At 43.3% G+C, this 19,358-nt stretch overlaps 1 protein-coding gene across 1 annotated transcript; it reads left to right on the forward strand.

Annotated features, from left to right (window-relative positions):
- Positions 1-1,963: 1,963 nt before the first annotated feature.
- LOC103360989 (adenylate cyclase type 8) lies at positions 1,964-17,002 on the forward strand. Its single transcript, XM_008286947.1, has 20 exons — positions 1,964-2,164; positions 3,369-4,112; positions 6,815-6,964; positions 7,123-7,253; positions 7,545-7,656; positions 7,760-7,887; positions 8,991-9,149; positions 9,409-9,643; positions 9,750-9,920; positions 10,026-10,126; positions 11,400-11,604; positions 12,613-12,702; positions 12,887-13,047; positions 13,351-13,432; positions 13,600-13,758; positions 14,017-14,163; positions 14,317-14,409; positions 14,534-14,648; positions 14,788-14,990; positions 16,790-17,002. The coding sequence occupies exons 1-20, from the start codon at positions 2,009-2,011 to the stop codon at positions 17,000-17,002; spliced, it is 3,555 nt and encodes a 1,184-aa protein (XP_008285169.1). The 5' UTR covers positions 1,964-2,008.
- Positions 17,003-19,358: the final 2,356 nt, after the last annotated feature.

Below are 19,358 nucleotides of genomic sequence, written 5' to 3' on the forward strand. Positions count from 1 at the left end.
TGACCAGCAGATTAAAACCCAGGAGCATCTTGCTGTGAGGTGAGGGTACTGAACACACCACGGCAAAGAAATTAAGGTGGAAGGCCAGAATATTGGTCAGTTGCCCTCAATCTTTCCACAGGTGTCCCACAAGGAACCATCATGGATCCGTTGCTATTTTCATTGTAATAGCATGGTTAAAGCAAAGCTATTTACGTGTGTCTAAAACTGTATGTTTTTCACCAAGAACAACGGTTAAAGTGTGGAGCCAGATGTGTTTGTATCAGGGCAGAGGCTACAGGTCGTATCTGAATACAAGTAGTTCTAATAGGTTCCAAAATTTCTCTCAAGGCTCAGATAAATAAGTCCTGTTCATTTGAGATTACATGTCAACAGAGCCGGCTGAGAAGTGTGTGCTTTCAAATGTCATTGTACATATCCCTTACGGTTTAACAACCTGGTTACAGACTGGCATTGCTACACAGAAACCCATACAGTCTTTGTATTTTAAATCCTTGATAAGAAATCAGTGTGTAGCACCGATTCACGACATATGTTATCTCAAGGCGCTTCACATAGTTAAGTGAAGACCTTACAATAGCGCATTATGCAGAGGCGCCCAACCAATTCAGAGATTCCCTTTGAGCAGCTCATATGCTGTCATTTGTTGCTGTCTTGCTATTGTCAGTCGTCCCTCATGTACCTGCAGGTGTTATTGTGGTTTTGCTTTCACTGTGCCAAGCAGATTTATGTATGTTATTCTGTATTCATGCTTTCTGTGCTGCTCCTGCTGTTTATGTTTGAGTTTGTGTCTAACAACAAAGCACAATGTAATAATGACAACTGTAATATTCGTTTTATTTTTATAGCATTTTTTAAAAACAGTGATTTACAGAGCAGGATACCAACAAAATTAACAACCGAAAGCCAGACAAGCAAAGCGAGGCAAATTAAAGGTGAAAATTAGATGAAGTTAAAGCAAGATACAAACAGAAGTACAACGTGCAGCATGTCAATATTAACAGATGCAAATAGCATAATAACAAGATGACATCTCACGAAAGCAACTCCACAAAAATAGGTTTTAAGAAGAGATTTGAAAGGAGCCACAGATTCGATGAGTCGGATCTCCTCAGGCAGGTTGTTCCGAATTCCAAATTTAGATTTAAGTCTCGACTCTGGATCATCCAGCAGGGCCGCACATGAGGATGTCAGACTGGAAGCTGGCTAGGACCAGATCCAGATGTGCTCTAAATACGGGGTGATGCAATGTCATCTGATAAAACCAGTATGAAGCCGAGCTACTGCAGTCCGAATTAGTTGGAGACCAGACAGTGAATTTTACGGAGTAGTCAGGTCCTGGCAAAATAAGTGCATGAATATATTATTTTCCATTAATTCATCTCTCATTGTATTGTTTTGCATGAGACTCAGATGTGTTAACACTCTTCATTCTGCTTGCATGTGGACGATCTGAACAACGTTGTAGTTTCCTCCTGATTTAAGGGTCACTCTGTAACATCCGTCCAGGGGCTACAGTTGAAAAATAGCCTCTTGGCTAACTCTGGCACTTTACTGCAGTGTTATTAATGTGCACCGTCCCTGTTAAATGAGCCAACAAATCCTAGTGATATGTAGAGAAAAAGAGAGAAAAGAACTCATCGAGCCAAGGCCCTTCTTCGATTAAAATGGCTGTAATATACTGCTAGGACATGTTAGGACTAAGGAGTGCTTTGGTTTGAAGAGGTTTTTTCTTGCTTTCTTTTTCTCTGCCGATGTTTCCCCTTGACACCAAAGAGCACTCCAGCCAAGCAACGTGTAGAGCTGAGAATTTAAAACAGAGCACGCCTTCACTTTTTTTTTTAATTCTGGTAATGTGTATGCATTTTTCATGTTAATCTGTATCACTGAGGCAGGTCTTGACTGACTGCCTCCTTCTCCCTTTGTCTTCACCTTTCCCTTTCATGCTCCAGGCTGCTGCCTCCTCCTGATCTGAGACCAACAGTTGGGGTCGGCCGAGGTCGTCGCCATGGTGACCTTCGCCGAGACGACGCAGGTCTCCCCGATGGAGCTGCGCGAGCCGCCCTGCCTGACCGCCACCCTGTCCCCCGGGCTGCGGCGGAAAAAGATGCTGTGGCAGAACGCAGTGAAGCACATCATTATCCAGCAGGAGCTCAGCGCCCAGGTGATTGATTATTCCAGTCGGCAGTAGATTGTCTGCAACCAGATGGTTTCTACTGTTTTTTGTCTTCAATTTGTGTATATTTCCCTAGAACAGTTCAGGAGGATAGTGTGCACTGGAACAGACCTGGTATTCCCTGACGTAAAGCTATACTGAAACTCCTGTTTGATGTGTCACTCTTACAGATTCGTATCCAAAAGCACAGTTCAGTGCGAACAGTGAGACTAAACTCAGACTCCATTACATTCTGTACAGTTAAATTGTTAATTTCATTTTGAAGGGACATTAGTTTCTGTCAGATTACATTTGTTTGTAATGTATCACAAATACATGTCTAATCAGTCCATTTTTGCAGTTGACTTTAAAGCTTTACTCTTGTTCCTTATCCACCATCCAGTCATATATTAGATTGGGCAGAACTTGTCCCTCCTGATGACCCAGAACATGAAAGAGACAGTTACAATAGGTAGTGAAGCCTTAACTGTGACATGTCATCTAACCCTAATTAAGTAATTTTGGTGCCTGACCTTAACCAGGATTGTAACACAGCAAAGTGTAGTATTTCCCTAAACTTACCCACATAGTCTAGGTGCCTACACCTAACCAGAAGCAAGTGAAAACCAAAAGTAAACAGCAGAAAAAACTAAATTCTGAGACTGATGGTCTGTCATCCATCACGCGACACAAAGTCTGGTCGTCTGGCGGAGATTGCCGCTCTTTCAAACTGGGCACCTTTCCCAACACGTCACAGGTTAAAAATTACAAAATTATGTTTCAATCAAAACACATTTGCGAATGCAGTTTGACTGTATAGGAACTTAATTTTGTGAAGACAGGGTTGGAAGAAGTGTGTACCTCATAGATATATTATATGGTGAATAGTCCGCACTTACACAGCGCCTTTTTAACCTGGTATGGGTTCTACAAATGGCTTTACAATTTGTTTTTCATTCCCCCCTTCACATATACACTCCATATACACCAATAGTGGTAGAGCTGCTATGCAAGATGCTCACCTGCCATTGAGAGCAACTTTGAGCTCAGTGTCTTGACCTCAGACATTTTGGCACATCTTCAGAGATCTCACCCCCAACTTATGCTTTCTAAATGAGAAACAAAAAGTTGTTCCTTTGCATCCCAAAGCCATTGATGGACCACTACAACTTACGGGTCACTTCTAATCTAATGTCCTGTCGTGTTTTGACAGGTGGGTGTGGAACCAGCGCGCAAAATCTTTGTGACCGACGCATACATGGAGGAGATCAACAGACAAATCCGCAGCAAGGCCTCACGCGGGGTCACCAAACGTCGTTCCTCCTCGTTCAGAGTCCAGCCCTCCATCACCCGCGGTTCCACCAGCACGCACGGCAGCGTCGGCGGTTGCGTCAACGACTATTCCAGCGACGCCGACTTCTTTGTGTACTGGGGTGACACTGTTCGCGGTGTCTACATACCCATGCTGAGGCACACCTTCAAGTCCTGGGACCTTGAGAAACTCTACCAGCTACACTCTTCTCACCAAAGACGAAACTCCCTGGCCATCACCAACGTGATCGACGCTGTGGCCAAGCTGCACGTGTTGGTTCTGTACCTGGCCTTGGCCCCCGAGGCCGTGACCGACACGGTGCGAGGCTGCCTGACAGGCTTTTTCATGGTGTTAGCCATAGCTCTCTGTATCTTGGTGTTGACCTGCAAAGATTCCATGTCCCCGCGGTGGCTTCACTACGCTGGCCTTGCTAGCTGGTTGTCGCAGACCACACAGGTGCTGGGGGGACTGGTGTACGGACTGGAAAAAGACCCATCGTGGTACGTTTTGTTCACATTGTTCGCAACCTACACGCTGCTGCCGTTACCTCTGCTGTGGGCCATGTGCGCCGGTTCCCTCACCTCAATACTGCACCTCCTGGTGGAGACAGTGCGCTACCACAATGATGCTATGCTTTTGAGAAAGGTGAGAAAATTACCTGTCTGGGCTTTAAATGTTGATAACTATACTGGAGTGATACTGGATTCTTGGCTGCCAGTTTTGATATTTCAACCGTTATTCTTAAAATGTATGCTTCTAAATGTCACAGTAATAATGACAAGGGAAAAGAACGGGGTCATTGTTTTAATACTTTCCAGGTATGCATTTCACAAACTAGTTTGCAGCTTACTTTGAAGACACCGCTTGTCTCCGCACCACCATCTGTTCAGCTGTGATATGTACTCTGCTACATGTGCTGCAGACAGAGCTTTGTTAAGAATGAACTCAGAGCCACTTTGCAGGACAAACTGTCTGATTTCTAAATTTCTAAATTACCCAAATCATATTTTTCTGAATTATGGTTTCATGTCTGCGGATATCAGACAACATATACACTGATACCAATATATCTGTGGCAGGTCAATATCCGACAATAATATCAGCCAGTCAATCTGTTGGATGTTTTACTTGCAAATTTTCTATTGAATATTTAGTAATAAATAAAAAACGAGCTTTTATTAGGTAGCGGTCTTTTCTACTATTTAAAACAACATCAATTCAATCTTTAATCTTTGCATTTATCAGATTCTTCCATTTTTGGATATGTCTGGATTTTATAAAAACAATGAAAGCATTCCTCAAAAACGCTGTGACAAAGTGCTTCACATAAGGAAAGACAAAGCAGTTCAACACAATGGAACAGATAGAAACAGGCCACTAAATAAGAGAGAGCAATCAAAGTCAAACCATGAACATAGTCGTCACACCTAAGAAACATCTAAAGCATACCTGAAACCAAAGTAAAGCAAAAAAAAAAAAAAAGAAAAGCTACGTGTAGAGAAGGGATTTAAAAGATGTCATCGGTTGTGCCAGTTTCACATCATCAGGCTGGAAGTTTCAGAGCTGAGGGGCGCTGACTGAATAATCCCCGTCGCCTTTAGTCTTCATCCAGGTCTTAGGAACAGACAGAAGAGTCCTGCATGAGGATCTGAGACTGCGCTGCGACTCGTAGGGATTTAGCAATACCTCAGCATAGCTTGGAGTGGAGCTATAAAGTGCTTTAAACGATATCAGTGAAGCCTTAAAATCATTCTGGAAACTGACTCTTAACCAGTGAAGGGAGGCTGAAACATGGCTGATGTGCTCTTCTGTTTCTGAAGTTGTTAGGAGCCTAGAGGCCACATTTTAAAGTGACTGTAGGCATAGAATAGTTTTTTAACTTAACTCTGAATGTAGTGAATTGCAGCACGCAACATGTGGTGATGTGATTGCATGTATGACCTTCCTAAGGTTAGACAGGAAACATTTGATCTCTGAGGCCTAACTGGAGGGAGCATGGCTGAATAATTTAAATAATTGTTTTGGTTTTTTTTAGAAGAGAGAAAACTGTCCCATAGTCCACATAGATTTTGGGCTGCAGGTTTAAGATTTGTAGACAACGAGCCAAGTTCTGTTGAGAGAAGATGTACTTTAAAGGGTCAAACAGAATTAATTCTGATTCGTTTTAATAGTTTGAACCCAAAGCAGTTTCTGGGCATTTTTCCGTCTCATTTTTTACTGAAATATTAAGTCATGGACCGTAATGGAAACAGCACTACTCTGGCTAGAAGTAGAGAGTCAGCTCAGAAATGCCTTCTGTGCAGTTATCATGCCATAAATCATTCTAAAAAAGAAAAAAGAAAAGGTAAATTTCTTATTTTATTTTACAAAAAACAAGTGTCCAAGTGCCCGCAGTATGAGAAAAAAATGGTGGCTCTATACGCTATAGATATTTTGCCTACAAACATTTTTCATACTAAAACCTGTAAACACAGCCTGCAGTTCAGCCAAAAACCCAGTCAAGGTCACATGACTGTTGGTTACAGCTGAGTATTTGTTTGTTTGTTTGTTTGTTTGTTTGTTTGTTTGTTTGGTTGGTTGGTTTGACTGGTTGGCTGGTTGGTTGGTTGGTTGGTTGGTTGGTTGGTTGGTTGGTTGGTTGGTTGGTTGATTGTTTTTTTGGGTGGTTGGTTTGATTGGTTGGTTGGTTGGTTGGTTGGCTGGTTGGTTGGTTGGTTGGTTGGTTTGATTGGTTGGTTGGTTGGTTGATTGGTTGGTTGGTTGGTTGGTTGAATGAATGGCTTAGTTTTTGCTACAACTTTGTAAATCTAATGGGATTTGCGGGATAAAGAGATTCAGATGAAATATCATAAATATTAAGCCGGTTAAGTTTTCCGATTTTCCAAATTCATATATGTGTATTCCATAAGTCTTTTTCTTCTGTCTCTGATAAATCGTGTCCTTTTGGTAATTTTTTAAAGGCAGCGTGCCTTTCAAACCTGCAGGTGGCTTTTGGGGTTCAGAGTGTTTAGCTCCAGGTTTCATCCACCACTTGATTTACAAAAGACACACTGCTGTATGTTGCTGTTGTGCTGTTTTTTTCATGAGACATAGAGCTGAGTGTCATCAGCATGATAGTGACAATTTTGCGGACAGTATGTTCAAACTGAAGCACATTTTAATGAACGTGTTTGTTATGCAGATGAAGACTTGGTTAAGGTTTAGGAGGAACATTTGGTTTGGTACTATTGTATTATTGCAAATGTGCAGTGGGTATTACAGCACAATGAATGTGTTTTTTGTTTTTTTTCTGTAAAAATTAATTTAGATTAAAATAATGCTAATAAACACAAACTGTTTGGATGCAGGTGCTTGCCAAAGGCCTCCTGTACCTCGGTATGAACACAGCTGGCTTGTTCATCCACTACCTGACAGACCATGCCCAGCGACAGGTTTTCCTGGAGACGCGGCGCTGCATTGAGGGTCGCCTCAGATTAGAACAAGAGAACCAGAGACAGGTACAGCGAAGGCTCCAGCCGCCCTGTAGTTCAGAGCTGGACGAATTTCTGAATATTGAGACGATGAGATGACATTGCTGTTCAATCTAAAGTATAAATATTGCTCCGTAAATTCTCTGTGTAAATGGATTTTTTTGCATCGTTATGTTGCCTCACAGGAGCGTCTGGTGCTGTCGATCCTACCTCGCTTTGTTGCCTTGGAGATGATTGCTGACATGGGCTCTTTGGAAGATGAACTCAACCCTCAGGAGTTTCACAAGATCTATATTCACCAGTACAGAAACGTCAGGTACACATACGCACACGATGGTGTTTACTAGGCTTATGTTCGCAGCCTGTTTGGCTCCAGGCCTCTGAATCACCACCCACCACTCAGATTGTTCGAATAAAAATATAAAACAGATTGGTTGTTAGGTTTGATATGCAGGCTGTTATATAAAATAGCTTTTAGGTAACAAAAAATAAATAAAGAAATCCCATATTTTTTCAAGTTGCAAGCTCTTTGATTTATGGTTTACAGCTTTGCCTATGTGGTCCCTGGAACATGCATCATGATGTTTTCCTTCTCTCCTCTCTGTAGCATCCTTTTTGCAGACATCAAGGGCTTCACCCTGTTGTCCATGAACCTCTCAGCTCAAGATCTGGTCCGAACCCTCAATGAGCTCTTTGGACGCTTTGACCGACTGGCAGATGTGAGAGCCTGAGCACTTTTTGTGACTGATACTGTATTTTTTGCAGAACTTGTACTGCTTTATTTTATGCTTACATTTTCCCTGGTGTCCTGTCTCGTCACAGGAGTACCACTGCCTCCGGATAAAGATACTGGGAGATTGTTACTATTGTGTGTCGGGGGTCCCTGAGCCACAGCGTGCCCATGCCCAGTACTGCGTTGAGATGGGCCTGGCTATGATCAACACTATACGGTCAGTCTTGGCTTTGCATTTAGATGCAAGATTAAGAGGAATGTTATCTTTTTAAAAAAAATGGCAAAATCACACGATTTCTAAGAGCCATAAACTTCAAGTTTGAGTCCTTAGATTTTCAGCTTTTTAACAGTCCTTGTACTAATTGTCTGCCATTAACTAAACCTAAGCTTAAAATCTTTACATTTCATCAAAATCACTTTATTCTGTGTCCAATTTACAAATTCGCCAAAAATATGTAATTTGATCAAAGCAGATTCTGTAAAAAAAATAAAATAAAATATGCTCTTGTCTGTAAATGTCTCAATGTGTCCGTTAGTATGTAGCTGCAGACAAAAGTCAAAATCATTCAGCTGAACTGCAGGCTGTGTTTGCACAGAGCAGATATGGGACAAATATTTACCTCCCTGCAGCCTGCTATTGGCATCAACGTCCTGTCACGCTTGAACTTGTTCCCAGATTGTTCTCTCCTGACCAGATCCTTGCTTGTGTTGTATCTGATCAGATGTACGTCACTTTGGATAAAAGTGTCTGCTTTGTGAAATTGTAGAAATATGGAAACAAATTCAAAATCTAAGTAGTAAAATATCTGTAGTATGTAAAGTTAACCGACCTGCGGGCCCTCGGAAATGTGGCAAATGTTGACGTCACTGCAACAGTCATCTCATGCAAACCCGGTTTACAAATGCACAGCGTACTTTATGGCTGCTGCTGCTGCCAGTTTCATTCTGCTGTTTTTTATGATTTATGCCATTTTATCTGTGTTATATTGCACAAAAGAAATATTTTCTCTGTTTCTCTGTCTACGCTGTTTCCGTGGAGGTGATGAGCCCGCTGTGAGGAAAAATGTAACCAGAGCAGAAAACACCCCATAAACTGCTTGTGGTTCAGAGGGTTAACAAAAAGAACAAATGTGAAAGCTTAAGATTCATTCAGTAATAGTAAACTGAGATGTTACCAGTAATAGCAGTGATTTAAGAGCATCCGGAAACTGTTCGGACTGAAGATAGTCAACCGAGAATACCCATAGACGGTGATGCATTTCGGTAAGAGGGGAGAAAACCTCAGTCTAACGTGGTGGCTTTACCCCCAACCGACACCAGGTACGTACGGAAGCAGCTGAAGTTCGACATGGACATGAGGATCGGGATCCACTCTGGCTCTGTCCTCTGCGGGGTGCTCGGCCTGCAGAAGTGGCAGTTCGATGTGTGGTCCTGGGATGTGGGCATCGCCAACATGCTGGAAGCTGGAGGGATACCAGGGTGAGTGTGGACGCTACCACCAACATCAGCAACCAGCAGAGCAGCACTCCATGTGACTCATTCACGATGCTGGTCACTCACAGGCTGTAGTCAGGATAACGTCTAAGCTTTTTGGTATCATGAGTCTTAAAAACAGCTGCACAGGATCAAAATAGAAAATAAAGGTTCACCTGCAGGTTCATTTTATTTACAGTTTCTTCCATCAGGTTACGTTTTCATTTTTCTAGCCATGCTGATGTTTTTTTTCTCTCTCAACCAGACGCATTCACATCTCAAGGGCGACTCTGGATTGTCTAGAAGGCACCTACAAGACGGAGGACGGTCATGGCCGTGACAGGAACGAGTTCCTACGAAAGCACAACATCGACACCTTCCTCATCTGCCCTCAGGAGGACAGGAACAAAGCCAACCACGCCGAGCCTCCCAAAATACAGAAACCGATTCGAACCTGGACCCCAGAGATAGCTTTTGGGAATGTCATCGACATGAACTGTGTAAGTGCAGGAATGTGAAGGGAAGGTGTTTCCAGAGGTCATCTACCATGCAGATTGAAATCTACCTGCAGTGACCTGACTGAGTTTTCCTTTTCTTTCCTCATAGATTCTTGCGTCCTTTACAAACGGCTCGCTGCCCAACATATGGCAGTCCACCTCCAAAGAGATTAACAAACGCATCAGGCATGCTATTGAAGTTCGAAGCAGTGAGCGCATGCACAAAGAGCACATCACTCCGCTGACTCTGGTGTTCAAGGACACGTACATTGAGAACAAGGTACGCAGGTATAGCTGCAGGTCAGACAAGTAAGCTGCCTGCAAGACATCCATATATAAATACCTCTCATGCTGCATCTCTTTTGACCTGCTTTGGTCGGTCCAGTTCTCCCAGATGAGAGATGAGATGTTCAACTCCAACCTGGTCTGCTCCTTCATCATGCTTCTCTTCCTCATGGCCGCCCAGGCCCTCATCCCCGCCCCCAGGTAGGAACATGACAATGTTTCACTCCTGTAGATCAAAATCAATTTTAATGTATTGTTTTAGTGGGGGGAGGGGGGGCTGCAAGGTGGATTGGTGGTTAGCACCATTGCCTCGCAGCTAGAAGGTCGCCAGTTTGCATCCCGCTGAGGACACCCGGGATCTTTCTGCGTGGAGTCTCCATGTTCTCCCCGTGCAGCGTGGGTTCTCTCCGGGTTCTCCAGCTTCCTCCCACAGTCCAGAAACATGCTGAGGTTAATTGGTGATTCTAAATTGTCCGTAGGTGTGAATGTGAGTGTGCTTGGTGTCTGTCTCTAAGTGTAGCCCTGTGATAGACTGGTTACCTGTCCAGGTGAACCTGCCTTCACCCTGAGTCAGCTGGGATAGACTCCAGCCCCCCACGACCCTAGTGAGGATTAAGGTGTATAGATAATGGATGGATTTTCACGTTAATATAACGCGCTTGGTCATTTCTGAGAATATCAGCTTTCAAATCCAGTGTGTCGACTATACCGGGGCTCCGTTTTTTCACTTTTTCATGCTCAGATACAACATTCACAAAGCATCTGGTTTACTTGTGATTATATCTGTTATTAAGAATATTAATATTAGGATGAGGAAAAGAGATTTTAGCACCACACATTATAAGGTTTGTTCTTTAGAATTGTTTCACGGCGGCTCTCATCAAGATTTCTTTTACTTTTTTTTTACTTTCTTTTACTATTTTTCCTAATCTTTGGACTTTATTGAGTGAAGTTTATGATTTTGTGTCTCCACATTTCATGGATGATGGCAAGAACAACATGCACGCTGGTATCTGTATTAAAGGGATGAATTGCCCTCATGTGTACACCAGTAATAGCCTCATTTTACACCTGATGCACAATGATGAAGAAACATAGACATGCAGGGCAAAGAGAGCATATTTTAAGAGGACTCATGCCGAATCGGGAGAAGCCAAACTCCCCTGACTGTTGTTCTCATGCTGGGTTTAATCCTAAAAAGAATTTCCTGTGCTGTTTTTCTGTTTTCACCACCACCATGTGCAAGATTAGACTTTTTTTTTTACTTTGGTGCCACCTGGAGGTAGAATCAGGAATTACACTCACACTGCTATCACAAACACACTGTCACTGAGTTTTTTTGTAACTTCATTTTATTTATTTGCCATCCCAGAGCACATTTCACACACTCGTCCCTTTCTTTCATCATTTATGCTGTTTTAACTTTTTTTTCCCATTTCTCTGCTCTTTCTTCTGCCTCTTTGTTCTTCACCAGCGGGATGTTTCCAGCCATCCTCCAGTTCTCAGTCTTCCTGCTCGTCTACCTGCTGCTGCTGCTGATCGCCCTCGCTGAGGAGTTCAAGTGGACTCCTGCATCGCTGCAGCAGTTCTGCTGCTGGATCCACGAGAACAACAGCGCCCGCAACCTGCTCACCCTCACGGCCATCGTCATCAACTTCGGCTTGGCCTCCGTCGACATGGTGAGACTCCAGATGACACAGAGGCAGCTTGACGTACAGAAACATATGAACTCTCTGCTTCACCACAACTTTCCTTTTTGCACATCTGCACCGGCTCTTAAACTGAATCAATGCGGATCCAGTCGAATGCACTTATTAGCATAATCCTCCCTGGAATGCAGATGCATGAAAAAGAAAGCTGATCTCCCCTGTTGATACTTGCACAGCAGATGACAGGCTGCTTGATAAATAGCCAACATTACTACAGGCACAATTTAACTGTCTACTGAATCTGCAGGTTCCTTTTACTTTTCGGCATGTTTTAGCTTGTCGTTCGACCAGCCGCCCTGCAGCTTTACTGTTTTGGTTCACTTTCACTGCTCTCAGGAAGTCATTTTTGGTCACAATAGTCAGCTGGTCTCAGAAACGTAGCTCTAAAAACCCTCTGAACTCCACCTGCTCAGCACCAAACTTGGTAGAGAACAAAAACAGAGCTAAAAGTAAGTTTTACCAAATGAACAGAACATGACTGCAAATGTTGCTCCGTTAAGGTCGGACGTATAAATAAGCAGTCGTTTACTAACAAGCTCGCCATATAAACTGAAAAATTAGATTTAAAGGTGCAACATACAAGATTTTAGACATACTGTTAATTCAGCATTAACCCTCAGAACCCCAAAACCTGCCAACCGGTTTGAAAGGTATGTTATCTTTAAAGTGAAATGACACCATTTATAAGACACAGAAACTGTTAAAACAGAAAAAACTGCTGGAAGCTCTTGAACTACTTATTGGTGACGTGCTTTTTTGTTAGAGGTCTTAACCAACTATATCCCTAAAATCGGGATTTTTCATCAAAATCACTTTATTATACAAGTTTCTAAATAAAAAAAGGCTCCTCATCTGTTGAATGCATTACTCAAAGCTCAATTCCAAGCTTAAACATGTCATAAAAGGAGATGTGTGTCTGTTTTATTGGGATAACATGCTGGAGTTACATGTGGTTTGTATGCTGTGTGCTGCTTGCAGGTGTGGTGTATTCTCACAAACACAGGAGAGGCTGACATGGAGAAGACCAGCGTGGGCTCACGTCCGCTCACTGTCTGCACGTACCCTGAGGTCAGCACTAAAGTGGCTTAAATTTGGATTTTACAGTGTTTTATATGAACAAATTTAATGTGTTGGTCCATCCAAAGCTCAGTCTTGAATTTGACAAATACATCTCAAGTCATCTCAACTCCAAGAATGTCATTGAAACACATTAATTTCCCGTGGCTTCTCCTTTGCCTCTTTGAACCTCCAGATCTTCGTGCTGAGCGGCGTGATCGCCATGGTGACCTGTGCCGTGTTCCTGCGCATGAACTCCCTGCTGAAGCTGGCGGTGCTGCTGCTGGCGGTGGCTGTTTACTCCTACCTCATCCACCTGGCCTTCCTCACGCTCGCGCGCCACGACGTGCAGCACAGGTGTGGGCAGAAGCCGGTGCCTCGAGAAACTGAATCTGAGTCGTTTATATTTTGATTTAAATAGCGCGATCTATTGATTTCATGTGATGTGATGGTTAATGGTAAAACTGAATCACTGAAGTGGCTGCTGTTGGTTGGATTCGATCAGTGGTTGGGTTTGTTGAAGCATTATTTATTCTTTTAAACACTTTGTTTGTCTATTCTCTTACTACAATGAGGACCATATGGTGCTCCTGTTATAAAGCACTTTATCAAGGCATCAGTCTTTATTAATCAGCTTTTTTTGCGTTTACTCTGTTGCAGGTCTCACTATCTCAGGAGAAAATGGATTTCCATCCTTCTCATGGCCATGTTCATCGTTGCTGTCTTCTACAATGGACGGCAGGTACAGAAGTTTTCCCTGTTTTATTGGTTGTTTTATCTGTAATTGAAGTCAGCATTGTTCTAGCCACAGTGACCGAGATTAAAACTGTTTTCTCCCAAACTGAGCTCATGGCTGAAGGAGTGGGTTGTGATGTTCCACTACATCCTGCCGTGTCCTTTGCTTTCCAGTGGGAGGCTACTGCCAGACTGGACTTTCTGTGGCGTCTGCAGGCCCAGCGGGAGGTGGAGGACATGAGGGAGCTGCGAGAACACAACGAGTGTTTGTTACACAACATCTTGCCGCTGCATGTCGCACGACATTTCCTGGACCGGAGCAAGAATGATGAGGTGCTGAAAACGTGAACGAACCCGACTCTGACGGTTCACAGGTTCATATCGTGTGGCCTTGGCTTTAAATATATACCAGTTTTACTGATTTTGGTTACCTTTTATTATAAACATTTTAATTCAGTAAACAGGAACCAGAATCCCCCTCATGTACTTCACTGATGAAGACCTCTTTCTGCTGTAGCGGATGAATCCTTCTGTGTTCGAGCCAAACAAAGACTTTTTTGATTAACGATTATGACACAATTCTCATTTCAGGAGCTTTACGCCCAGTCCTATGATGAAGTGGGCGTTATGTTTGCCTCCATCGACGGGTTCAACGAGTACTTTGAGCAGAAAGAGATCAAACATGAAGGCGTGGACTGCCTCCGACTGCTGAATGAGATTATTGCCGGCTTCGATGAGGTGAGTTCTGAAAATTGAAGTACATCCGTGGTGTGTTTATTGTCAGACCAATTCTCTATCTATAAATAAATAAGACTTCCATCTAGAACTAAAGTGTGCTGGCTACTGATGGCTTAACTCGGTCACTGTTTTATCTCTTTGTATTCTCACAAGCTGCTGGAGGAGTCGTACTTCCACTTTGTCGAGAAGATCAAGACGATCGGGAGCTGCTACATGGCGGCGTCTGGTTTAGCTCCAGACAAACAGGTGGGAAATCTTCTCCTATGTTGTCTGCAGCATTTTGTTTTGTCTGCATTTGCTTCCATCACTGGTACCTGCTTTAATATCCCCTCTCTGCATCACACTCTCCATCTGTCTTTGTCTCTTTCAGGCATCGATGGATGAATGGAATCACCTCAGTGAGCTGGTTTTGTTTGCGCTGGCGATGCAAGAAACACTGAAAGAGATTAATAGGCACTCTGCCCAAAAATTTGACCTGCGTGTGGGTAAGTAGCAAACCTCCTACACACACACACATACATCAGCAAAACACTGAGAATAATGAAATAACTCTCTGAGGATTTCTGCTGTCAAAGCCCGACTGCCAGATAACTGAGTTGTTGTCTGGGCTTGGGACTCATGCAGGCATTGCGCATGGACCGGTGGTCGCAGGGGTGATCGGCGCCACCAAACCCCAGTATGATATCTGGGGATCAACGGTGAACCTGGCCAGCCGCATGGACAGCACAGGTGTGAGCGGCCGCATCCAAGTACCTGAGGCCACCCGCAAGATCCTGACAGAGTGGGGCTTCGTCCTGGAGCTACGAGGAGAAATCTTTGTCAAAGGGGTGAGTGGAGACTGGTCTTGTGTGTCAGTTATCCGTACTCAGGTGCTGCGACATCTAGATCAGGGGTGCCCAATCCTGGTCCTCGAGAGCCCCTATCCAGCATGTTTCAGATGTGTCCCTCTTCCAACACACCTGATTCACATGATCAGGATCGTTATCAGGCTTCTGCAGAGCTTGATGATGAGCTGATCATTTGAATCAGGGAAACATCTAAAACATGCTGGATAGGGGCTCTCGAGGACCAGGATTGGGCACCCCTGATCTAGAACAATGTAGGAAAAGACGGAACAAGCACAGAATGGCAGAATAATAATAATAATATTAGAATGGGTGTCCCCTGCCTTCACCCTGAGTCAGCTGGGATAGACTCCAGCCCCCCCGCGACCCTAGTGAGGATTAAACAGTGTATAGATGATGGATGGATAGAATGGGTGTTATTGAGAAGCTACATCGTTGAGGTTATCGTTCAGTTGGGTTCTAAACATCCTATGAAATAAATATTAGTCATGCAGATATTTCTGACTTTTGCAGACGAAGGGTTTGTGGTCTATACGTACCTTTGAGAGCCCGTCTTAACCCTCCCAAGCTGCTCACTTACTCTTAAGGGCCCCTGATGAAAATCAAACATGTTTGATATTTACGAGATAAAGTCGGGATGGGTACGATTATTATGGAAGCACCTGGAGCAGCAGACACTTTAGCTCTCGATAGCTACAGATATTAACAGTCATTGCCGAACTCTCAGCTCCAATTCTCAGTGAGCAATAAAGAAACTCAGCACACCTACCCAACTATTTTCTCGCCCACTCTTGCTTCTGCTCTTGTTTTTTTTTCTCCCCCCAAAGTTTCATTACAGCAAGTTGTTGCACCACAGTCTCCATTTTGTTTCCATCTGCTTCACATGAGATGGTGCGCTGCTCCCTGATCGCTGCCTTTGGCTCATAATAATGTCCTGTAGCGGTGCGATGCGCCATTAATTTGTGCGCATGTCTGAGATTAGAGAGGAGAATTTTTGTGAAGTTCCTCTTTATGTACGAGATACGACACGATTTCAAAATCTAATAGGATTCTGCAGCGTGAGCTCAGCCTGAGGCCAGCATTAACTTTAATGAAACCCACTGAAGATGATAAATAAAAGGTGCTGCAAGGTTCTGGCGTGTAACGGCCAATAAAAGATTATTCGAAAACAGGAAAAAAGGAGAAAACTCAGGGGAAAACAGGGAGGCACAAGGAGACGAGGGAGGCAGGTGAACAGGAGGTAAACAGATGAACAGGACAGAAGGAGAAATAAATTACATCAAGGTTATTCAGAACAGGTGGGCGAGACAAAGACTGGATGTAGTAGAACAAAAAACACGGGGAAAAGGAAAACACTAGAAAGAAAACATCCCACATTACAGAGACCAAAACTACTCTGGTGTATTTCAGTCAAAATGCACAGAAACCACAAAACCATTCATTGTGCATGAAAACAGAGGAAGAAGGAGTCTCACCTTTATGTATCCATAGCATGTCGCTGTGCTTACATGCAAAATAAACAAGGCTGCGTTTTAGCTGGTCAGGCTCTTTACAAAATGCCTGGAAGATAGGATCATGGTTGATGGTGTTACGCTGCATTTGTTCCAAAACATCCACAGTGCATAATAATACAGTAAACTACCGCAGTAACCTGGCATCAGCATCAAATACAAACATGCATTCCTGCTCAGAAAGCAGGCATCAGGGCATCAAATGTTGTGTTCTTAATGATAAATATATAACAGTAATATTGCATTTTGTGACCTCCGTTGTCATCGTAGGTCAGCGAGCGCCAGGGGAAGGTCCGCACCTATTTCATCAGCAACATGCGCAGCAAGAGGGCCAATACCGGAGCAGACGGACACTACGGGGGGCGCTCAGGAGGACGCATGACGCTGGCAGAAGTGGTGTTCGGCCTCGTCCAAGCCAGGCACAAGGAGACACAAAGGGACACCAACGGCTTCAATCTGACTTCCTGCAAACTGCAGTGCTGAGGGGGAGGGCTGCTGGGGGACACAGTCCACCCATAGGAGTCCTACTGGTTTACAGTGTCAGTGCTCTTGTTTCATTCTTTGCCATAAATGAACGAGCTGCACAAACCTGGTGTAACTGCGGTAGGATCCGGTCCTATCAAAGCCTTTGTTTCCTCCGCGACTGTGTCATCCTCAGCTTTCCAGTCGACTCAAAGGTTTAAAGGTTTTTGACAGGTTAAAGCCGGGGTAGGCAGACATCTGACTTAAGCTAAAAAAAATTTGCATTTACTCGTAGCTTAGCAGAAGATCTAAACCCTCCCCTCTGTGCCACTGCATCCGGCTGATCATGGTGCTCTCCATTAGAGCCCAACTGATGCTGGATTTTTGCAACTGATATCAATACTGGTTATAAAGAAGTCAAAAAAATCCCAATAATCAAAATATTGGCTGATTTTTTTTAGATTCTTTTTCTTTTTTGCAATGTTCCCTCAAATGTGGTTATAAAACATTTTGGACAAAGATATGTAAGGTGGCATATTTTACAGTTTAACAACAAACTTTATTGTCCACAATGACCCACTCACTGGGAGTGTTCTGTTGTTCCTTTTAACCCAGTTATACTCTGGTGACAGACTGTGTCCATGTTAACCTCTCAATCTGCTGCCTCACTAACACAGCAAACAGTTTGAGCTGGAGCGTCATGACAGTTAGCGGGAACACAGTCGCATCAGAGGTTAATTAAAAAGGAAAAATTAGGGGGTCACTATTAACTTTCCAGTATTGTATACCATAAACTATTCAGCATTTACCTGAGGAAACACCAGCACCCATTGTTGCATGTGAAAATAGTAAAAGTTGGAGCGCTGTCTGCTGGACAAACTACCAGATGACACCATTTCAAACTTACACCGAGCCTCTTTTATTGCATATCTACTTATGTAGATGGTGATATTTCTGTGATAGGCCAGAATCAGCCGATACTCTGCTCTTCGTACAATCTCACGTGCTCCTGGTAATAAGATTAGCCAAAGTCTCCTGTCACTAGATTGTCTAAAGCCTGAAAATGGAGCCAAGTGGAGGTGCGAAAGTTTCATTTCCTCTCAGACCACTTTAAGTACAATCTGCTCAAAGATGAGTATGGATTTGTTTTTAAAGTTTGCAATTTCATTTAGCAGACGCTTTTATCCATTTGAGAGTAGATCACATTAGCTGCCATGCAAGGTGCTGCCTGCCATCGGGAGCAACTTCAGGTTCAGTGTCTTGCCCAAGGAGGGGCCGGGGATCGAACTGCCAACCTTGCGATTAGAGGCCAACCTGCTCTACCACCTGAGCCACACCTGATGCCAAAAAACATACTGCCTACCCCGGCTTTAATCGACAAATAGAGGAATTCTTACTTGATTCTGTTTCTTGAGTCCTGGAGCTTTTATCTTTGATTGAGCTGCGTTTTCTGAACTTCACTTTTAGAGCTCATAACTGTCCCACTGGCCTCTTTTGACTTTAGTAAGCATCTCGAGAGCGCTGCTGTTTTTTTTCTTGCCATATCGACAACCTGGAACCACTGATGCCAGCTTTTAGGTTCATTTTGTTAAGGAAACATGTTTTTTGTTTATTTGCCAGGATAATACTCCGGTCTCTAAGCCAAACACAGAATACCTCAAAGCAACCAGCTCAACCTCTCCGAGACAGGAACACTACCCATGGCCTATACAGTACTGACTGCTGTTTTTTACTGCATCTTTTTTTTCTTGAACAAGTTTTCAGTACATTTCGTGTTGTGGGATGAAGCATTATTTCTGCTCATCTGCTGGTATCTGAAAATGTCTCACTGTGTGTCAAAACACTGCATTTCACATCATTAACTGCCAACGCTGCTGGATTTCTGAGATTTTTGTCAAACACCTGACAAATCATTTTGTTCCCTATTCTTGGGCTATTTAACCACAGTTTTATTTCCGTCATAGCTGGCTGAACTAACTTGAATGCCACTTCTTATTCACCCATACTTTAATGTCACTCCTCTTCTTGTATTCTAAAACCAAAAGGACAAAGAAAGCTGCTTTTTCTTGATGTCATACGATTTTGTACGGACTCAAATTGACAAGCTCCCCTGTGGGACTTCTGATGGTCCTCTGCAATTATCGTGTAGATGAAAACCTTTTCAAAAAAAAAACAGGTTTAATTGTTATTACCGTGTGACAGATGCTGGACTGGGCCTTTGAAATGAGGCTGCGTGAAAATCTGTATCAGAAAAATGGAACATTATCATGTTTTCTTAGCTATATTGTGCTTTTTTTACATGTCATTTTTACAAAAAGTTTAAATAGTGTACAATTTCTGCCAATAAAAAACAGTGATGTGCATAAAACAGAGTGGT

Source organism: Stegastes partitus, unplaced genomic scaffold (genome assembly GCF_000690725.1).
Source record: "Stegastes partitus isolate 25-593 unplaced genomic scaffold, Stegastes_partitus-1.0.2 Scaffold478, whole genome shotgun sequence".
Classification (NCBI taxonomy): Eukaryota; Metazoa; Chordata; class Actinopteri; family Pomacentridae; genus Stegastes; species Stegastes partitus.